The sequence below is a fragment of the Ruditapes philippinarum genome, unplaced genomic scaffold (genome assembly GCF_026571515.1).
Source record: "Ruditapes philippinarum isolate M1 unplaced genomic scaffold, ASM2657151v2 ctg3297_1_1_1_1, whole genome shotgun sequence".
Lineage (NCBI taxonomy): Eukaryota > Metazoa > Mollusca > Bivalvia > Venerida > Veneridae > Ruditapes > Ruditapes philippinarum.
Window position 1 is genome coordinate 125,583 of NW_026853561.1, and position 16,958 is coordinate 142,540.

The 16,958-nt window shown below is 32.5% G+C and overlaps 1 protein-coding gene across 5 annotated transcripts in view; it reads left to right on the top strand.

Moving 5' to 3' along the window:
- LOC132737217 (histone deacetylase 6-like) overlaps nt 1-16,958 on the top strand; it is a 76,733-nt gene that overhangs the window by 24,983 nt on the left and 34,792 nt on the right. For 3 of the 5 annotated variants that reach the window (XM_060724480.1, XM_060724482.1, XM_060724483.1), the window contains 4 exons: nt 393-507; nt 3,526-3,597; nt 4,463-4,488; nt 5,058-5,162. In XM_060724480.1, coding sequence (XP_060580463.1) covers nt 393-507; nt 3,526-3,597; nt 4,463-4,488; nt 5,058-5,162 — 318 coding nt within the window. Of the gene's footprint in view, nt 1-392; nt 508-2,987; nt 3,085-3,525; nt 3,598-4,462; nt 4,489-5,057; nt 5,163-16,958 lie in introns of all 5 variants that reach the window. The other 2 variants (XM_060724481.1, XM_060724484.1) reach the window with 1 other exon arrangement.

Below are 16,958 nucleotides of genomic sequence, written 5' to 3' on the forward strand. Positions count from 1 at the left end.
CTGTTGGGTTCCATAGTTTTGTATTCTTATACTGAAATTCTTATCACTCACAACAGACATTAAAATTATATTATAGGCCTTTAATTTATAAATGTTATAATTAGATAAGATGTGAATTAGGTATAACTAACTGAGCCTGAAATTATCAAAAGATGTCTATAAATATAATCTCTTACAACTGAGCATGCAAAACTTGTACTGCCACTATAGGGTCAGGTCAGTACACACTTTCATGCTGTCTTACAAGACTTCTCTAATGAACTTTAAAGTTAACTTTGTTCTCCCAAAACTTCATAATGAAATGCTCAAAATTGAAAATTGGACATGATAATTCAAGAATTAAGCAGGTTTTCAAGGTATTTTTGGTAATTTTTATTTTTTTGTTATGTCAGTGCAATGTTTATTGAAGAGATGAAATCAACAGAAATGTTCAGTCTTGAACAGATGTCCCATTTCCAAGAGAGATTTACACTACCTGGTGAAAAAGTACCAGTTTTTGTGAACAATGTAAGATTTAGAAAAAAAAGAGCTCAAAATCTAAGATTATTCCAGAATTCCTGAAGTATACATTCCTGCTTTCCTTGCCTAGTTAGGAAACATTCTATATGATGTATGGTTGTGGTGATTTATCATATAATTTCATGACCTATGCATGCCTCCACAACTCCAAAACACATTAAGCTTATGCAATTAACTAATTATATATTGATATGTGTTAACTTTAATTAATAGTTACTGTAAGCTTTTTCATCTGTTATCAAAAACTACCCCAGTCTTGTAAATATGAAAAGAATAGAATCAGAAAGAATCTTTTAAACTCAGTGTTTTTCAATTACAAATTAAATAGAGAAATAGTCTGAGATAAATTTGCCATTTTTTCAAGCATTAAACCAACAAATACCAAATGTCTTATCTTAATGTTAAAGTGAAGGTACATACTGTTTTAATGAATTATGTACTGTTTACTTTTCTATTGTCTGTCTACAAACATGTTCTTGTAACTGTAAAGGAGCTTTATGTACCTAAAACAACAAATGACAGGCTTCTGTTGAGCATCATCTGGTCTGTTCACATCTAAGACATTTTAAAGTCATGTATACTTTCCAATCTTCATGAAATTTGGTCAGACTGCTTCCACTGAAATGGTGATTTTGAAAATAGGTCTACTGTAGGTCACCTATAGGATAAACAAAATACCAAGTTACTAACAAAATGAATAATATTATATCTGTTTGTATTCTGTCCAGTGGATAGATTTGCTAAAAATGACGATTTGCCTCACAGTTGATTCACCCCATTATGACTCAACCAAAGTCAGTGACGATTTCCCCCGCTTTAGTGACAGTTCAACCCACTGTATATTTTACATTTTGCTATTCATTTGCATTGAAAATGTATATGGTTTGAGTGTTAGTTTTGCATATATTTGTTCTATTTTTATGTATAACATTTCATTTGGAGATAGAATAAGAAAACTATCAGTGTAACAGAATGAATAATTTTTAATATCTTTTGTATTTTATTATTATGCTTTCCATGTTATTGATGTAAATAGATTGATGTAAGTGATAATTGTTAATTGGTATCTTTTTATTTTTTACTGAGGAATGTTTATTTATACTTCGACTAAGAGATTTTCTATTAATTCAATTTATGCTAACATAAATTTTGTCATTTTCTTAAACAAGTAACACAAGGCCTTAAACTGAAAAAAGATATAGTATTTCAATGCATACCACCAACTGGAAAAAAATATTATACAAAGCATATATATTTGACTTAAATATTCTTGAAAGAAAGAAAGAAAAAAGAAAAGATGGTGCCACGATGATTATTGAAGCAGGATGATTCAACTAATCATTACTAAATTGGGGTGAATGGCTATAGGGTAAATCCTAAGTAGGCATATCATTATCAGTGAGATGTATAAAAATTTAATATCCCATGGTTAAATTTTTATCATCAATATCAATAATTTAAACTTGATTGAGAAACATTTGTTTGAATATATTTTATATTAATCATTTTTGAGTACAACAGCTAACCAATTAGATATTGTTGTGAACAAAATAGGGCTCAAACCTTTGATTCCTATGATAACGGGTAGGCACTTTAACCGGGAAACGAACAAAAGCCCTCGCGGACAAAAGCCCTCCCATCAAAAAATGACAAGGCGGACAAAAGCCCTCCAATAAAAATGACAGGGCGGACAAAAGCCCTCTCGTGAAAATAAAAGGGCAGACAAAAGCCCTCCCATGAAAATGCCTGGGCGGACAAAAGCCCTTCCGTGAAATTAACAAGGGGGACAAAAGCCCTCCCGTCACGAAAATAAAGATGTATGTTGAATACCTGTGTTTTCAATGCACACAACATATTAAAATTGTTACATATATTTCTTGTTGTTTTAAATTGGCCTAAGTATGTGTATGAACTAGAACCACCTTTTACTCTGAATATACCTTCCTGAAATGTTTAACTAGGTAACTTTTTACACAAGTGTCATAAAAAACAAAGTCACTTTTAAAGTAATTGACTCAGTACAAGGCACTTTATAAATGTCTTTAACTTTTAAGTTAGATAATTTTAACTTCTTTTCATCATTTATTACTCTATTAATATTAACTTCACATAGGAGTAATCCTTCATATCTACATGAATAAATATACACTTACAGATTTTCTTTTCAACATACAAATATGTATTTGCTGCGGGAGGGCTTTTGTCCGCCCTATTATTTTCACGGGAGGGCTTTTGTTTGCCAAGTCATTATTACGGGAGGGCTTTTGTCCACCCTGCCATTTTCACGTGAGGGTTTTTGTCCGCCTTGTCATTTTCACGGGAGGGCTTTTGTTCGCCTTGTCACTTTTTGACGGGAGGGCTTTTGTCCGTGAGGGCTTTTGTCCTACACTCACTTTAACCAGTTTGCCACTGCATCCAATATTATAAATAATTACCTATTACCCATGTATATTCCTATCAATATATAGTCAGAGACATGTGCAATGTATGAAAGAGCTAGAAGACAAAGAAGTGCTAGAACTTAAACATCTACAACATAAATATAATTCTATATACCTTACAAAGGTGAGAACTATGCATTATATCTTAACATTACCTTTAGATGTTTGACAATTGAATATCCACATAGCATATCATACTAGATAATAGTGTTGGCATGACTATAAGATAGCAAGGTATAAAAAATAACAAAAGCAATAATTTTTTTAAACTTTGAAAAGTGTTACTATATTGAAAGGTCAATGACATAATTATGTAAATTGTTGATAACCTTACAAGAAAATAATGTTGCCAAGGTTTTGAATTTTAATTGAATCAAAATTTAGTTAAAAGTCTTTTATTAATCGATAATTTAAAAGAAAACTTGTAGTAAGTTATAAATTAATTGGATTTTTAATTGTGATAATTTTTGATGAAAATATAACCTTTGAATATGAGTATTTACAAAGATGATATATACATTTATGTGATAATATTTATTATACATATATTGAATTTTTACTACAGGAATCATACATCTGTGCAAGGATGGCAGCTGGCTGCACCTTAAATGTGATAGACTGTGTGCTTTCAGGGCAGGTATGTTTCCTTTTTAAACTGTAGAGACTGTATGCTTTCAGGGCAGGCACTATCCTTTTTAAACTGTACATACTGTGCGCTTTCAGGGCAGGTATGTTTCTTATTTAAACTGTAGAGACTTTATGCTTTCAGGGCAGGCACTGTACATACTGTGTTCTTTCAGGGCAGGTATGTATCCTATTTAAACCATACAGACTGAGTTCTTTGTGTATTTAAGTTTATTTATACTCCCCACATATGGGCGAGTCCTCCAGAAGTGTGTTAGTCATTTTAGATTTTGAAGAATAGTGGAGGACACTTAAACAGAAAGATGCCCTAGTTCCAGGAGCTTCTCCTGGTTCTTTAGTGTGCCAAGTGTAAGCACTGATACACGGGACCTTGATTTAAAATCTCATCGGAAAGACTGTTTAGTAATTTTTAGTTGGCCAGCCCGAGAATCGAACCTACAATGTCAAGATTGCAAGTCTCGTACTCTAACCAATTGAGCTATGCGGGCTGGTTGACAGTGTTCTTTCAGGGCAGGTATGTATCCTGTAAACTGTATCTCACTTTGTAGATCTGTATTGTTAATAATTATAAATTTCCTGGCAAGTCAGGTGTATATCATAATTTAAAACATATGTGTTTCCATACAGGAAAGGTTTGTATCCTAATTCAGGGAAGATTCTGAGTGAATATATTAATTTTGTTATATTCTTTTGATAGTATTTATAACTATTTTTAGTGTACATTTATTAAATTGAAAGTTTGAGAGATTAAAAGGCACTGTAGATACAGTAATTTGGCAGTGTTTTAAAATTACCATGTTAAAGATTACAAATAAAATTATCATCATGTCTAATGATCATTTACTATTTTCTTTCAGGCAAGAAATGGTGTAGCGATTGTTAGGTATGTTGATAGTTTTATATTTCATATATTTCAGGTCATTTATTCAGGTCATTTATTGTTTATTTATAAACATGTGTTTCATTGGGCATATTTTTAAATCTCTTGCAAAACATTTTGATCTTACAGTTATAGGTTGCTTTGAAAAGGCCTCATTGGCAGAAATGTAAAGGTTGTTCACATTGAGTCAGCTGCCTTTTGTAGATATAGCTTTGAATCTGACCAGTGACTTTGAGTTCTGTTAAGTTTTAAAGTTTGTCAGCTAGCATACAGTAGATTGATGGGTTTACTTGCCTGCTATTGTCAGGTTAGAGGGTATAGAAAGTCTTTCTGTACAAGCAAAGCTGGAAAGAGGTGTAATAGTCAAATGTGAATGTGACTTTAAGTCTAGTATAAGATATAACATGTACTTTATTTTCTATTACATGTATTTTTGAAAACACTGAAATATGTGAGGTTTTAACAATGTAAATCAAAATCCCATATATATGTAAAACATTTGATAATTTAAACTTAAGTCAATATTAGCCATTTACAAAAAGTTTGAACGAAAATATATTTTTGTGTTTTAGACCACCGGGACACCATGCTGAGTGTGAAAAACCTATGGGGTTTTGTTTCTTCAATTCTGTTGCAATAGCAGCCAGATATGCTCAAAAGAAATTTGCCGTGAAAAAGTAAGTTCAATAACCATTGAAAGCTTTTGCACATTTTATATCCCTCTAGGGGTGCTGTCTAATATTTGATTTAGAATAGTCTTTTAATACACCATGATGCAATGTTTGTTTCTATTCTTTTGTTATACTGATGAGATATCATACACATCAATGTTGTTATCATTCCGTCTGCTTTAATACACGTATAGACACTTGTTGATTACAACAGACTTCATAAAGGTCAAATGTTCACCATGGAAATGACCACTAAAAGATTGTTAGGTAGCTATAGAACATTTTGGCATACAGTCTTAAGATTAAGTGTGGAGGTTGGTCAGGACTAGAGGATGAATCCTATTTATCATGAGATCTAAATGTCAAATGTTAAGGTCATCATGAACTTTACCACAAAAAGCTTGTCTGACCAACTACTAGAGAAAGTTTTGGCCTACAGTCCTAATTTTTTATGAGAATGTTGGCCTTGACATTTAAATGAACTCTTAAATTTTATGTCTAAAGGATAAAGGTCACCATCGACTTGAACATAAAACTTATCTATTCTATAACATGAGAATGCTTTAGCCTACAGACCCAAGAATAAGTCACCGTAAAGAGTAGAGACTGATCATGAATGGTATATGTCACCTATTGATTTTGAGGTGATAAGTTCAAGGTCTTGCCTTGTCCACTGAGAGCTTAATGGACCAGTAACCAGAGGATGCTTTGGCCTACAGTCCTTACATTTGTTATGGTGGTTGATCGTGACTAGAGGATGACCACTATTGATTTTGAGTTCATTAAATGAAAGTCACAGTGACACTTGAAAAACTTGTGCAATCAGGAACAATTAGTTATAATACTATTATTTGATATATTATGTTTTGATATAAACACTTGACTTTTATACAATATGCATAAGTATGTACATATTTAACTGTGATGGCAAATGAAGAAGAGGGTATAAGTATCCTAAGAAAAAATTTCAATTTTATTTCGCTTCTAAGAAGAGTAACTTCACATCACATATTACATAAGCGTATATACAAAGAAGATTTATCTCCCTTTTTCCTTTTTTGATACATGTTTTCAGCCTTGGTTTTTGTTTATATACATGACATTGTATTTACATGACAATTATTGTCTATATTAAGTCATATAAATGTAATACATTTATTACTTCATTTTTCATCCCTCCTTCAAGGCCCGGGGGATATAGAAATAGTCTCTGTTCCTCCGTCCGACATTTTTGTCCGGAGCATATCTCAAAATGTATTTGAGGTATCAACTTGAAACTTAATAGGTGGATAGGTCTTATTGAGGAGGAATGCTGTGCGCAAGAATGATAACTCTTCCCTTTATAATTTTGAGTTATTGCCCTTTGTTATTTTTCATGCTTAATTTTTGTCCAGGGCATAACTAAAAAAGTGTAAGAGGTATGAACTTGAAACTTTATAGGTGGATAGATCTTATTGAGGAGGAGTGCAGCACACAATAATGATAACTCTACCTTGCATAATTTTTCAGTTATTGCCCTTTGTTATTTTTCATGCTTAATTTTTGTCCAGAGCATTACTAAAAAAGCCTTCAAGATATCAACATGAAACATCATAGGTGGATAGATCTTATTGAGGAGGAGTGCAGCACACAAGAACGATAACTCTACTCTGCATAATTTTTCAGTAATTGCCCTTTGTTATATTTTCGTGCTTAATTTTTGTCCAGAGCATTACTAAAAAAGCCTTTGAGATATCAACATGAAACTTCATAGGTGGATAGGTCTCATTGAGGAGGAGTGTAGCACACAAGAATGATAACCCTACCGTGCATAGTTTTTCAGTTATTGCCCTTTGTTATTTTTCATTCTTAATTTTGTCCAGAGCATAACTATAAAAGCCTTTAAGATATCAACTTGAAACTTCATAGGTGGATAGATCTCATTGAGGAGGAGTGCAGCACACAAGAATGATAACCTACCCTGCATTTTCCGGTTATTGCCCATTGTTATTTTCAGCCATCAGTATTCACATAGGTTTCAAATCTGTAATCACTTCATCAATCTGTTTTCATTATCAAAAGACTTCTTAAAATTGAATTATTCTGCTCTACTACATATACATTCTTCAAATGCCAAGGGATAGCCATGTTGGCATGGCTCTTGTTTAAACTGATATCAAGACATAAAATGTATGTTAGGAGCTATAATGTGATAAGTGGAAAACAAGAAAATTATAAAAGCAAAATAAAAAAAAACTACTCTGATTTATTTTGTTTTCATTATACCAGTGAAGCATAGTTATTAGAAAAGTATTATAGGATTAATATTTTTCTTTCTTTTTTTTTCAATTACATAACATTGTTTCAAAATCAATAAAAATGCATGTAATATTATGTCCTTTTCAGAACGGGCAAGAATCAATTGTACTTGGTATCTGCCACTTTTAATCTTTTAGTGCAAAAATAGGTTGTTTTTAAGTTTAATTTTATATTTTAGTCTTGCATCCATGTTCTACTAATTATTAAATAACCTACAGATAGTAAAATTCAGGTAAAAATACATTATCTATATTTCTTTATAATAGAAATACAAGTGTGTTTCAATAGTGACACTGCATTCAAACATTTATTCAAGAAGGTACTTTTAAAATCTGGATTAAAATGACTGCTTAATAACAAAGACATAACATTGAAACAAATTTAACATCACGGAAAAAATGAAACCTCTTTAAACAGACTAATTCGGTGACACTTTTTAAACAATTTTCAATGAAACTCAACAAGAAGTATCCTTGGGCGATACCATACTTTACAGTACTAGAGCAATTTAAATTGTCATGGCTCTTGTTTATTATTTAATACAAGAAAAAAAAAAAACTCACAAATAGCTCTACATAAAAGAAGCTCTAAAAATATTATTGAAATTATGAGATTTCATCACTTGTTTATTTCATGATTCAAATGAAACAAAAATAAAAAAATCTTAGTGATTGTTGAAATAATGAGTAAAATGATATTTTGTGATTGAAAATATGAGTTTAATTCATCTTGTGGTTTATATCCATAAAATATGTTGATTTCAATATAGTAAGTGTTTTGTCACTTTCTTTTAAATGACCTTTTGATACAAGCTAGATTTACAGTACAAGTCATGCCTTTTTTTCAAACTTTATATCTTTCTAGATTCTGTTTTACATTTGATTCAGAATATGTTGTTGATACACCATGATAAGATGGTAGTTTTGAATCATTTCATGCACTGGTTATTGTGTATACTTCAATGTTGTTACTGTCCTCTCTGTTTATAAACATCCTAGACATTTGTTGATTACAGCAAACTGACAAAATTCGACTTCTTCTCCTATCAGCTTTTATAACCTCCCCTATCAGCTCACCATCAAATGTAAACTGTAAAACATTATTGGAGACATTTCCAGATACCAACACACTACCTGCTGCAGAGATATAACAACAATTAGCCCCAGGCAATTGTTTACCATTGTATATTGTAATAAGTTGACCATTATTGTCCAGTACTATCAGTCCAGTATGATGACCAGCAACATAAATCCTTGTACCATCTTGACTGACAGCTAGACTGTATATGTTAGAGCACAGCCGTTGACTCATACTGAACTTATTAAGCTTCTTACCAGACAATGTATACTTATACACTGATCTAAAATAATCTGAAATATATAAATTTTTGTAAGTGTATGCAAGACCATAGCATTGAAAATCAGTCTTAATATTGTTTGTAGTTGTCATTTCTCCTTCTAGAGAAACAAAATGAACCTTTTCTTGTAATGGCAAAGTTACTGCTACTTGTGTGTTATCTATCATACAAACTTGATATGGTTGTTCAGGTAGATCACAGTAATCTGTGACAGTATAGTTGTAGCCGTGTATCTGTTTAAGCTTGTTGTTGTTGTTATCAGCTAGAATTATTGTACCATCTTCCAGACAGCAAGAATGTTCAATTCCACTTACATATTTATCAGATGAAACATTTACACAATATGATTGTTGTCCTGTAATCTGAAATAAAGTGCTAGCAGTCTTTGAAGGTTTCTTTACTCCCAGGGTTTCATTTTCATTTAGATGATTAAGAATTGTTCTGTCAAGTTGAAATTCTAAGTCATTCGATGTACAGTTCCTTTTTGTATCTGCTAAACAATTTTGAGCAATATTTGCAGCATCTTCCCCCATCTTTACATTAACAAACCCATCAGCTTGATTTGGGTTTGGGAATGCTAATTTATCAGTAGCTGTGGTAACATTGGCTTTATGTGCTTGTAGCTGTTTGAGACCCTCTTCAATCTTGTCTTCAAGACATTTGACTTTATCTTCTATCTCATCTACAGATCTTTTCTCTAGCTTGTCAATTTGGTCATTAATTTCTTGACGAAATTTTCTAATATCAGCCAATAACTCTGCCTTTTTTTCAGCTCTTCGTTTTCCTGGGTTTAATTTTGGGGGCTTGTTCAAGGTTTTTTAATGATTTTACTGTTTAAAGAATCTTTTTTGAGCTACTTTTTTGAAAAGGATAAAATTTTTATATGATTTCCTGGCATGTCTGAAAGAAAAAAATCAGAAGGATGGGGGACAGAAATAAATTTTTTTGTAACAAAACATGAGGAAAGTTTGCTCCTTGGTTATTGAGGACTAAAGGGTTTAGCTCAGAATTTCACTGTTATCACTGCATAGTGTAATGACACAGGGGAATCTGTTAGGCATGAAAAAGAAAAATCGTCAATTTTGTAAAAAGGTTTTTTAAAAATTTTGCCCCCTACGGGGATCAAATTATCTGTACAGTTTTATGATGGGCTTTTTACCTAGGACCAAAAAATTAAAGGGATTTTTGGCCCTACTATATATAAAAGTCCTCAAGGTTTGTCACTTTTGACAAATTATTTCAAAACTACCCAAAATTAATTAAATTAGAACATGTGCCATAAAAGACAGCCAAGTTTCAATTTTCCCAAAACCTTTAAATTTTTACAAAAAGGGGTTTTTGTTTAAAAAAATACAACAAAGGAAATTAGTTGTTAGTTTTGTAGAAAAGTCTTTAATACAAGGGCAATATGAAATTTCATTTTATGTTATCGTCCCTATATAATAATATTGCCAAAAATTTTTAAAAATTAAAAAATTTAAACACTGATAAAATTTTTTTAAATTTAACAAAAAGAAATTAGAAAACCCCCCAAATTTTTCATGATTAAAAAAAGCAAATTACTTTATTTTTTAAAGATATGAAATAGTTTTTTATTAAAAATTTTGACATCATGTCTATTTTTATATTATAAAATTTTAAAATTTTTGGGGGGAGGGCCCAGACTTTTCAATAAAAAATTTGAAAATCTTTCATTGATTTGCAATTAATCAATAGGGTATTATGGGCCAAGACCCAAAACCCTTTTAAAATTTTTAAGGTAAAGGGGGTATGGTTGATCAAAAGCGTTTTACCCAAAGGGCAATTTTATTTTTTTCCTCTGACCCCTTTAAACCAAAATCCTTAGGTTTATCTTCTAACAAAAGCAAGCACTGAAAACTTGAAGGTCAAGGGCCCCTGGGTGTCAGTTATTAATATAAAAAAATTTATAAAAACAAAAATCAAAGCAACCTTTACCTTGCCCCCTACCCCCAAAAAAATAGGAACATTATGGGCCAACAACTCCTACGAAATTTAAGGCAACACCCTAGCTTTCAAGATTGAAGGGAAAAGTTTTTCCCACAAAATAATGCACCTTCTTTTTTGACCCCTTTACCCACAACAAAGGGTATTCTGTCATATACAAAAACTACCGTTTTTAATTCCCGGCCCTTTTAATTCTTAATAAATTTATCGGAAAAAATTTTTTCCTACAGTCAATGTTTGGGCCAACGCCCAGGTTTCAAGTTAAATTTAAACAAAAACCCTTTTTTCCTACGAGGGCAATGATTGACCTTTTACCCCCTTGACCCCAAATTGATAGGGGCAAACTACTGGTCATATTAAACAATAAGGTTTGGTTCCCCGGCTAATGTTTTTAATAAAACAAGAAACTATTGGTCTACGACAGAGGGCGACAAAACAAAAAATATTTCCCCAAATTCTTTGAAAGGGGGGGTAAATAAAGGATTTTTAAGCGTTTAAAAGTATAATGGTTTATGAAAACTTGATAATGCAGGCGTCACCGTCCCCAAATTTTTTCTAATGACACACAATAGGAAAAGTTCAAAATTTGTATTATCGTAAAACATCGGGCCATTTTTGAGGGATTTTTGTATGAAACCCCCGGGTAAAATTTTTTTAGGCCCCACAACTTTGAGCGGTACCCCAAACTTTTATGGCAAAAAATGCCGGGGAAAACATTGCGATGGTTTATTTTTAGTTTAAAAGTTGCCAATTGGGGCTTTTGAAGCCCTCTTGTCAATCGTATAGTCTTTTCCCTTACTCATAAATATCTGTGCAATCTGGGATTTTTTTCCAAAAAAAAATACAAAGGAAAAGATATTCCATTGCCTTGAAGGGGGAAAAATAAAAAACCCTGAAAACCCTCGTGCCGCCCAAATTTTTTGTATGATTATCAAGATGGGGCCCCGAGAAGGGACAGCAATTGAAAGGCTCAAGCATGCTTTTACTGGGGGACATATAAAAGGCTATCTCAGACATTTCCTCATCTGTCAGTTTGCACATCTCTACAGAGACATCAAGTTTCCATTATTAGCAATTAATTAAAAATTATTTTCAGTTAATTTCCTGCATAATTACGTGATTTGATGAACAGTCAATGGAAGAAAAAAAGAATGCAGCAGCATTGCTACTTTTGATACATGATAAGAAACTCCTACAGGCCTACCTTTGGAGGCAAGATAAAGTTTAACAGGATCAACAAGGAAAGGCGGTGTTCAATGAACGCAATATACCCCCCCCCCCCAGCAACAAGAACCAGTGGCAAGGAGCTCAGGAGTACCCCAAATAAAAAACAGGGCAGGGCGCAAGGCAGAGCACGGACAGGCTAATCATTAAAATGATACATAAGAAGAAATAATAGTTACCGACAAGGAAATCAAAGAAAACACATAAATGATTGATTGATTGATAGGCCCACAAAGCAAAAGGGCACAGGGAAGGGGATAGGAGATTCAGGGAAGGAGGGGGTTGAAGAAATTAAACTAGGGGCAAAAGTAAAGATACTTACCGCAGACGATAAAAACAAGGGACACAGACAAAAGTGTCACCGAAACAGTATAAGAACAAAGACATACATCTGAGGAATACAGAGGGGCACCGCCTTGGAACGGTCAGCATCATAAGTAATGCTGGGGAGTTTAAACCAGTTAATGGTGCACCAAACTTCACCGTTAGCCCCACCATTCCCCTATAAACGAAACAGTGTAATTAAAATGGATCCCCGCCAAGTTAAATTCTAACAGTTGTTATGGTTACAAAAGGTGAAATACCGGTACATAAAACGCCAAAATGAACATGTAGAAACATAAAAGAAAACACAATGACCATAACAAAAGTACTGAATATCTTATAAGAAGACAGAGTAAAAATATCTTATAAGAAGATAGAGTAACAAGAAAATCACCTACAAGGGCCTGACGAAGCAAGGCAGAAGACGAATCCTTCACGTTGCTACACGCTCTAGCGAATGTAATTAATGAGATACATATACCCCGTAAGATGATGCATACAGTATGTCTCCATCTAAATGTGAATAATTTACCAAACCAAAATCAAAGTCGTCACTTTTATTATAGATATGGGTGTGAATAGAATTGTTTTTGATAGTAACATGAAGATCCAAAATAAAGTTTAAATGTTGTTTAGCTCCTACTTCTATCTGCACCTGAATTTGCCGCTGTTGGTTGAAGGTTTCATACTACCCGGAGGTCATTTGACCCCTTTGTAACCGCGTAGGAACGCATCATACCCAAAATACGAGGTCATGTTCCTATCCTGTGACCTTTGCATGTCCTGCGGGTAAACTTCTTGGTAAAAATTTTCATCTTTGAGGTGACTTCGTGTGTGGATCAGATGCGATCGCGTGACCTTCGGTAGAAATCGTACTTGCTTCGGCTGTTGAGAGGCTGTCTACCAGTTTCGGGGCAATCTTCACGCGAAATAAAAAAAATCCATATTCGTATGCCCATCTGGTGTCAAATTTGGGACAGTGTGACGCCTGCATTAGTGACACATCACTTGCCTAACTAGCCTCAGTGATGTGTTAGGGCTTTTAGTTTTAAATTAAAGGTTGTTGGTTCAATGTTAATGAAACATTATTTTTTTATTTATTTATTTTTTTTTTAATTTTATCTATCGAATCTTGACTACAATGTTTTTGTGCATTTCAATTATGACTGTACAAATTGAAATTATGAAAATTTACATATACATCTATGTATCAAAGTTATGTGGGTTTTGTTAAAATGTCACAAGAATTTTAAGAAATAATTCATCCACTTTATAATGTTGCATATAATTTTAGAATTATATAAATCTGAAGAAAAAACAAGTTTGTTGAGGAATCGAACTTGCAACTTCGTGATTGCTATGCGGTGTCTCATACTTACCGCTAGGCTATCTGAACACTAGTAAAAAATAAAGTATTAAGAACTTGCCTATCATTAAAATCAATTATAAATTGTTATAAGTTACAGAAAATTAACAAAAGAAAAAAGCTTCCGACAATTATTGAGTCACAGGTCATTATAATTGCCAAACAGTAAGATTAAATTCTACCCAGGCATTGTCACATAAAAATAAAACATTAGAATCAACAATTAAGTGCATAAGAAAGACTATGTCATAAATTCAGAAAACTCCTTATTCATAGCGATGAAAATAAAAATACCTTTTTTGTGAAAATTGCAATTTTAAAGTGGTTAGTTAAGTAAACTTAGAAAAAAAAACTTCAAAAAGATATATAATTATCTTGTGGGGTTTTGTCCACTCTAGAAAATTTATGTGAAGGTTTTGTTCACTCTAGAAAATTTTAAGGTGTGGGGTTTAGATGTGCTGGGTTTTGTACAACTTACCCTGTATATGATGATCAACCTTTGATATTGTTATTTACCCAGGCAGGTCACGTATAGTCTAGAATTGGAACTTATTTAAAAAACACCTTAATTTACCTGTGATCATCTGCCATACATTTAGAACAGCCAACTTTATCATGGTTCTGACAGTACATATCAATATATTTATGACTGTGTCTGTCACATCTCTCTGTTGGTGCCCTAGGCAGACCTTTGCTGGTTCCTGACTTGACTTGAGATCTATCCAACACCTTGTGACCAGCACATAAAGGCACTTTACTGTGAACTTTGACACAGTTACAACAGAAATAATCATGGCAATCTACACAGAATTTATCAGCTTCAGTGTTTATGCCTTGATTTTTACACATTGAACAAATTATATCAAATATTTCATCAGAAAGAATTTCTGTATTTATTTGTCCACCAGAAGCCATCTTGTATATTTCCTTGTTCACACCTATTATTGTTGTTGATTTATACAACACAAAAATGTCATAATATTGATTTATTTTTAAACTTTTTTCTTAACCTTTCATTTTCAAGTGTCTCCTAAATGACTGTTCTACCAATATTATAGTTTTATTTTATTGTGCCATTATAGTTATCTTTTCAAAGTGTTTAATTATTGCAAAACATGTTCAGTCCATGGCAATAACTGAATTAACACAAAATGTTGCACCACATATGCACACAAAATAATTTTATCTTATTAAGTCCACATTCATTTGAAACGTAGTTTGTAAAGATTTTATCAGATATAAAGATTGGTTATATTTATTTTCTTGTAGGAAAAAACTTTTATCATGTTAATGCATTGATTTCATAAAGTGCATGCCTAATAAATTTAGCTTTATCAGTCACCTTCAGCTTTATTAGACAATTAATCAATACATATTGAAATAGAATGAACAGAATGGAATATTTTTACCTGTTACTAGTTTGAAAATATTAAACTGATAAACTTTGAATCGAATAAATATTTAACATTAAGGTAGAACGTGACACTTTGCGAACTTTTGATTTGGGTCTTGAAAATTGGCATGCAAAAAAATGACCATATTTCTGATTAGGTTCCGTTGATTTTTCTTTCAATAGTTTCAGCCAATTTTTGTACACATGGCGTCAAAATTGACCATCAATGCCCGTTTTTGAACATGACGTCATTGCGTATCCTTGGCAACTGTTACGTCAGTATTTCAATGCCATTGGTATACAAAATATCTCAAATTCTACATCATTCGATGGAAATTATCTTTTCCTTTAAGCTGATATAAAATTTATCATTTTACGCCAAAAAATGTTTGAAAAATGGAAAGAAAATTGTCAATTTTGTGTAAAATTTGACGTTCAGTTTAGCCGCAATTTTCGGCTTTAAAGCGTCTTATTTAAAAATTCCTGAAATAAATTTTTGATTGGTTTCTTTAAATGTTCTTAAAAATGTATACTTACTCAAAATAACTAAAACTAATTAATAAGGGGGTCACCGACTCAAATTTTTTGGTACACGTGATTTTTTTCCCCCCACCCCTTGAGTAATTTTGTAACAAAATTCGATGTATGCAGATATGTTTGAGACTTCAGAGTGCGACAATAAGGTTCAGCTTATAAGGAGAATTTTTCTAGAGTTTAACTTACACATATAAAACGTTCCATTGCAAATGCTTCAAATTTAAAATGAGACCTGACGATAAAAAAGCCTATTTATATTTAAAATCTTAGCCTGGGATTTAGGCGTTGATATTTTTGCTTGTTCACAACATACACGCTATTTTTTACAATTTCTGATTGATATATACTCGATTTTCTGAACAGAAGCAAAGACTGCAACCCAGGCTAGTAAAGTCTAAATTTAATACAGGTACATTTCAATATAACGTGTTACTTGAGCAAAAAGGAACTATCAGCAGTGAAAGAAACTTGCTAGATAATGTAACAACAATTGTCTAACTGTCATGGGCTTGGTCGAAGTGCAATTTTATCGAATTTATTATCACCTTTCCATTTTGTGACGTTTATGTTTGCTGAAAAAAAATGTACAAAAAACAAAAAAAATTTCTTCTTGTTTTAAGGATGATTAATAACTTCATATGGAATTGTAAACAGACCAATGTACAGAAAAATTACGTCAGGCGTTCAACGGCAACGCGCTGCGCAAACAAATACAGCTGAGAATTATCATTGCGGTGTAACTTTTTGATATTGTAATATTGTAATTTTACACAAATAGACAATTTTCTTTCCATTTTTCAAACATTTTTTGGCGTAAAACGATAAATTTTATATCAGCTTAAAGGAAAAGATAATTTCCATCAAATGATGTAGAATTTAAGATATTTTGTATACCAATGGCGTTGAAATACCCGTAACAGTTGCTAAGGATACACAACAACGTCATGTTCAAAAACGGACTTTGATGGTCAACTTTGACGCCGTGTGTACAAAAACTGGCTGAAACTATTGAAATAAAATCAAGGGAACCTTATCAGAAATATGGTCAACTTTTTGCATGCCAATTTTCAAGACGCTAATCGAAAGTTCGCAAAGTGTCGCGTTCTACCTTAAAGTCTCTCTTACATTAGCATATTACTGCATGCGATGTGTACTCTAGAGGGTCTTTGCATATGTATGCTCAATTGCTGTACAAGTTAGCCTACTTAATCATAGTTCTGACAGTCCATATTAAAGATATTATTACAGTGTCAGTCACATCTTTCTGCTGTTGCAATGCCCTTTGGGAATACTGTTCTTGCTCCTGACTACTGGAGATTCACCTTGCTGTCAACACAT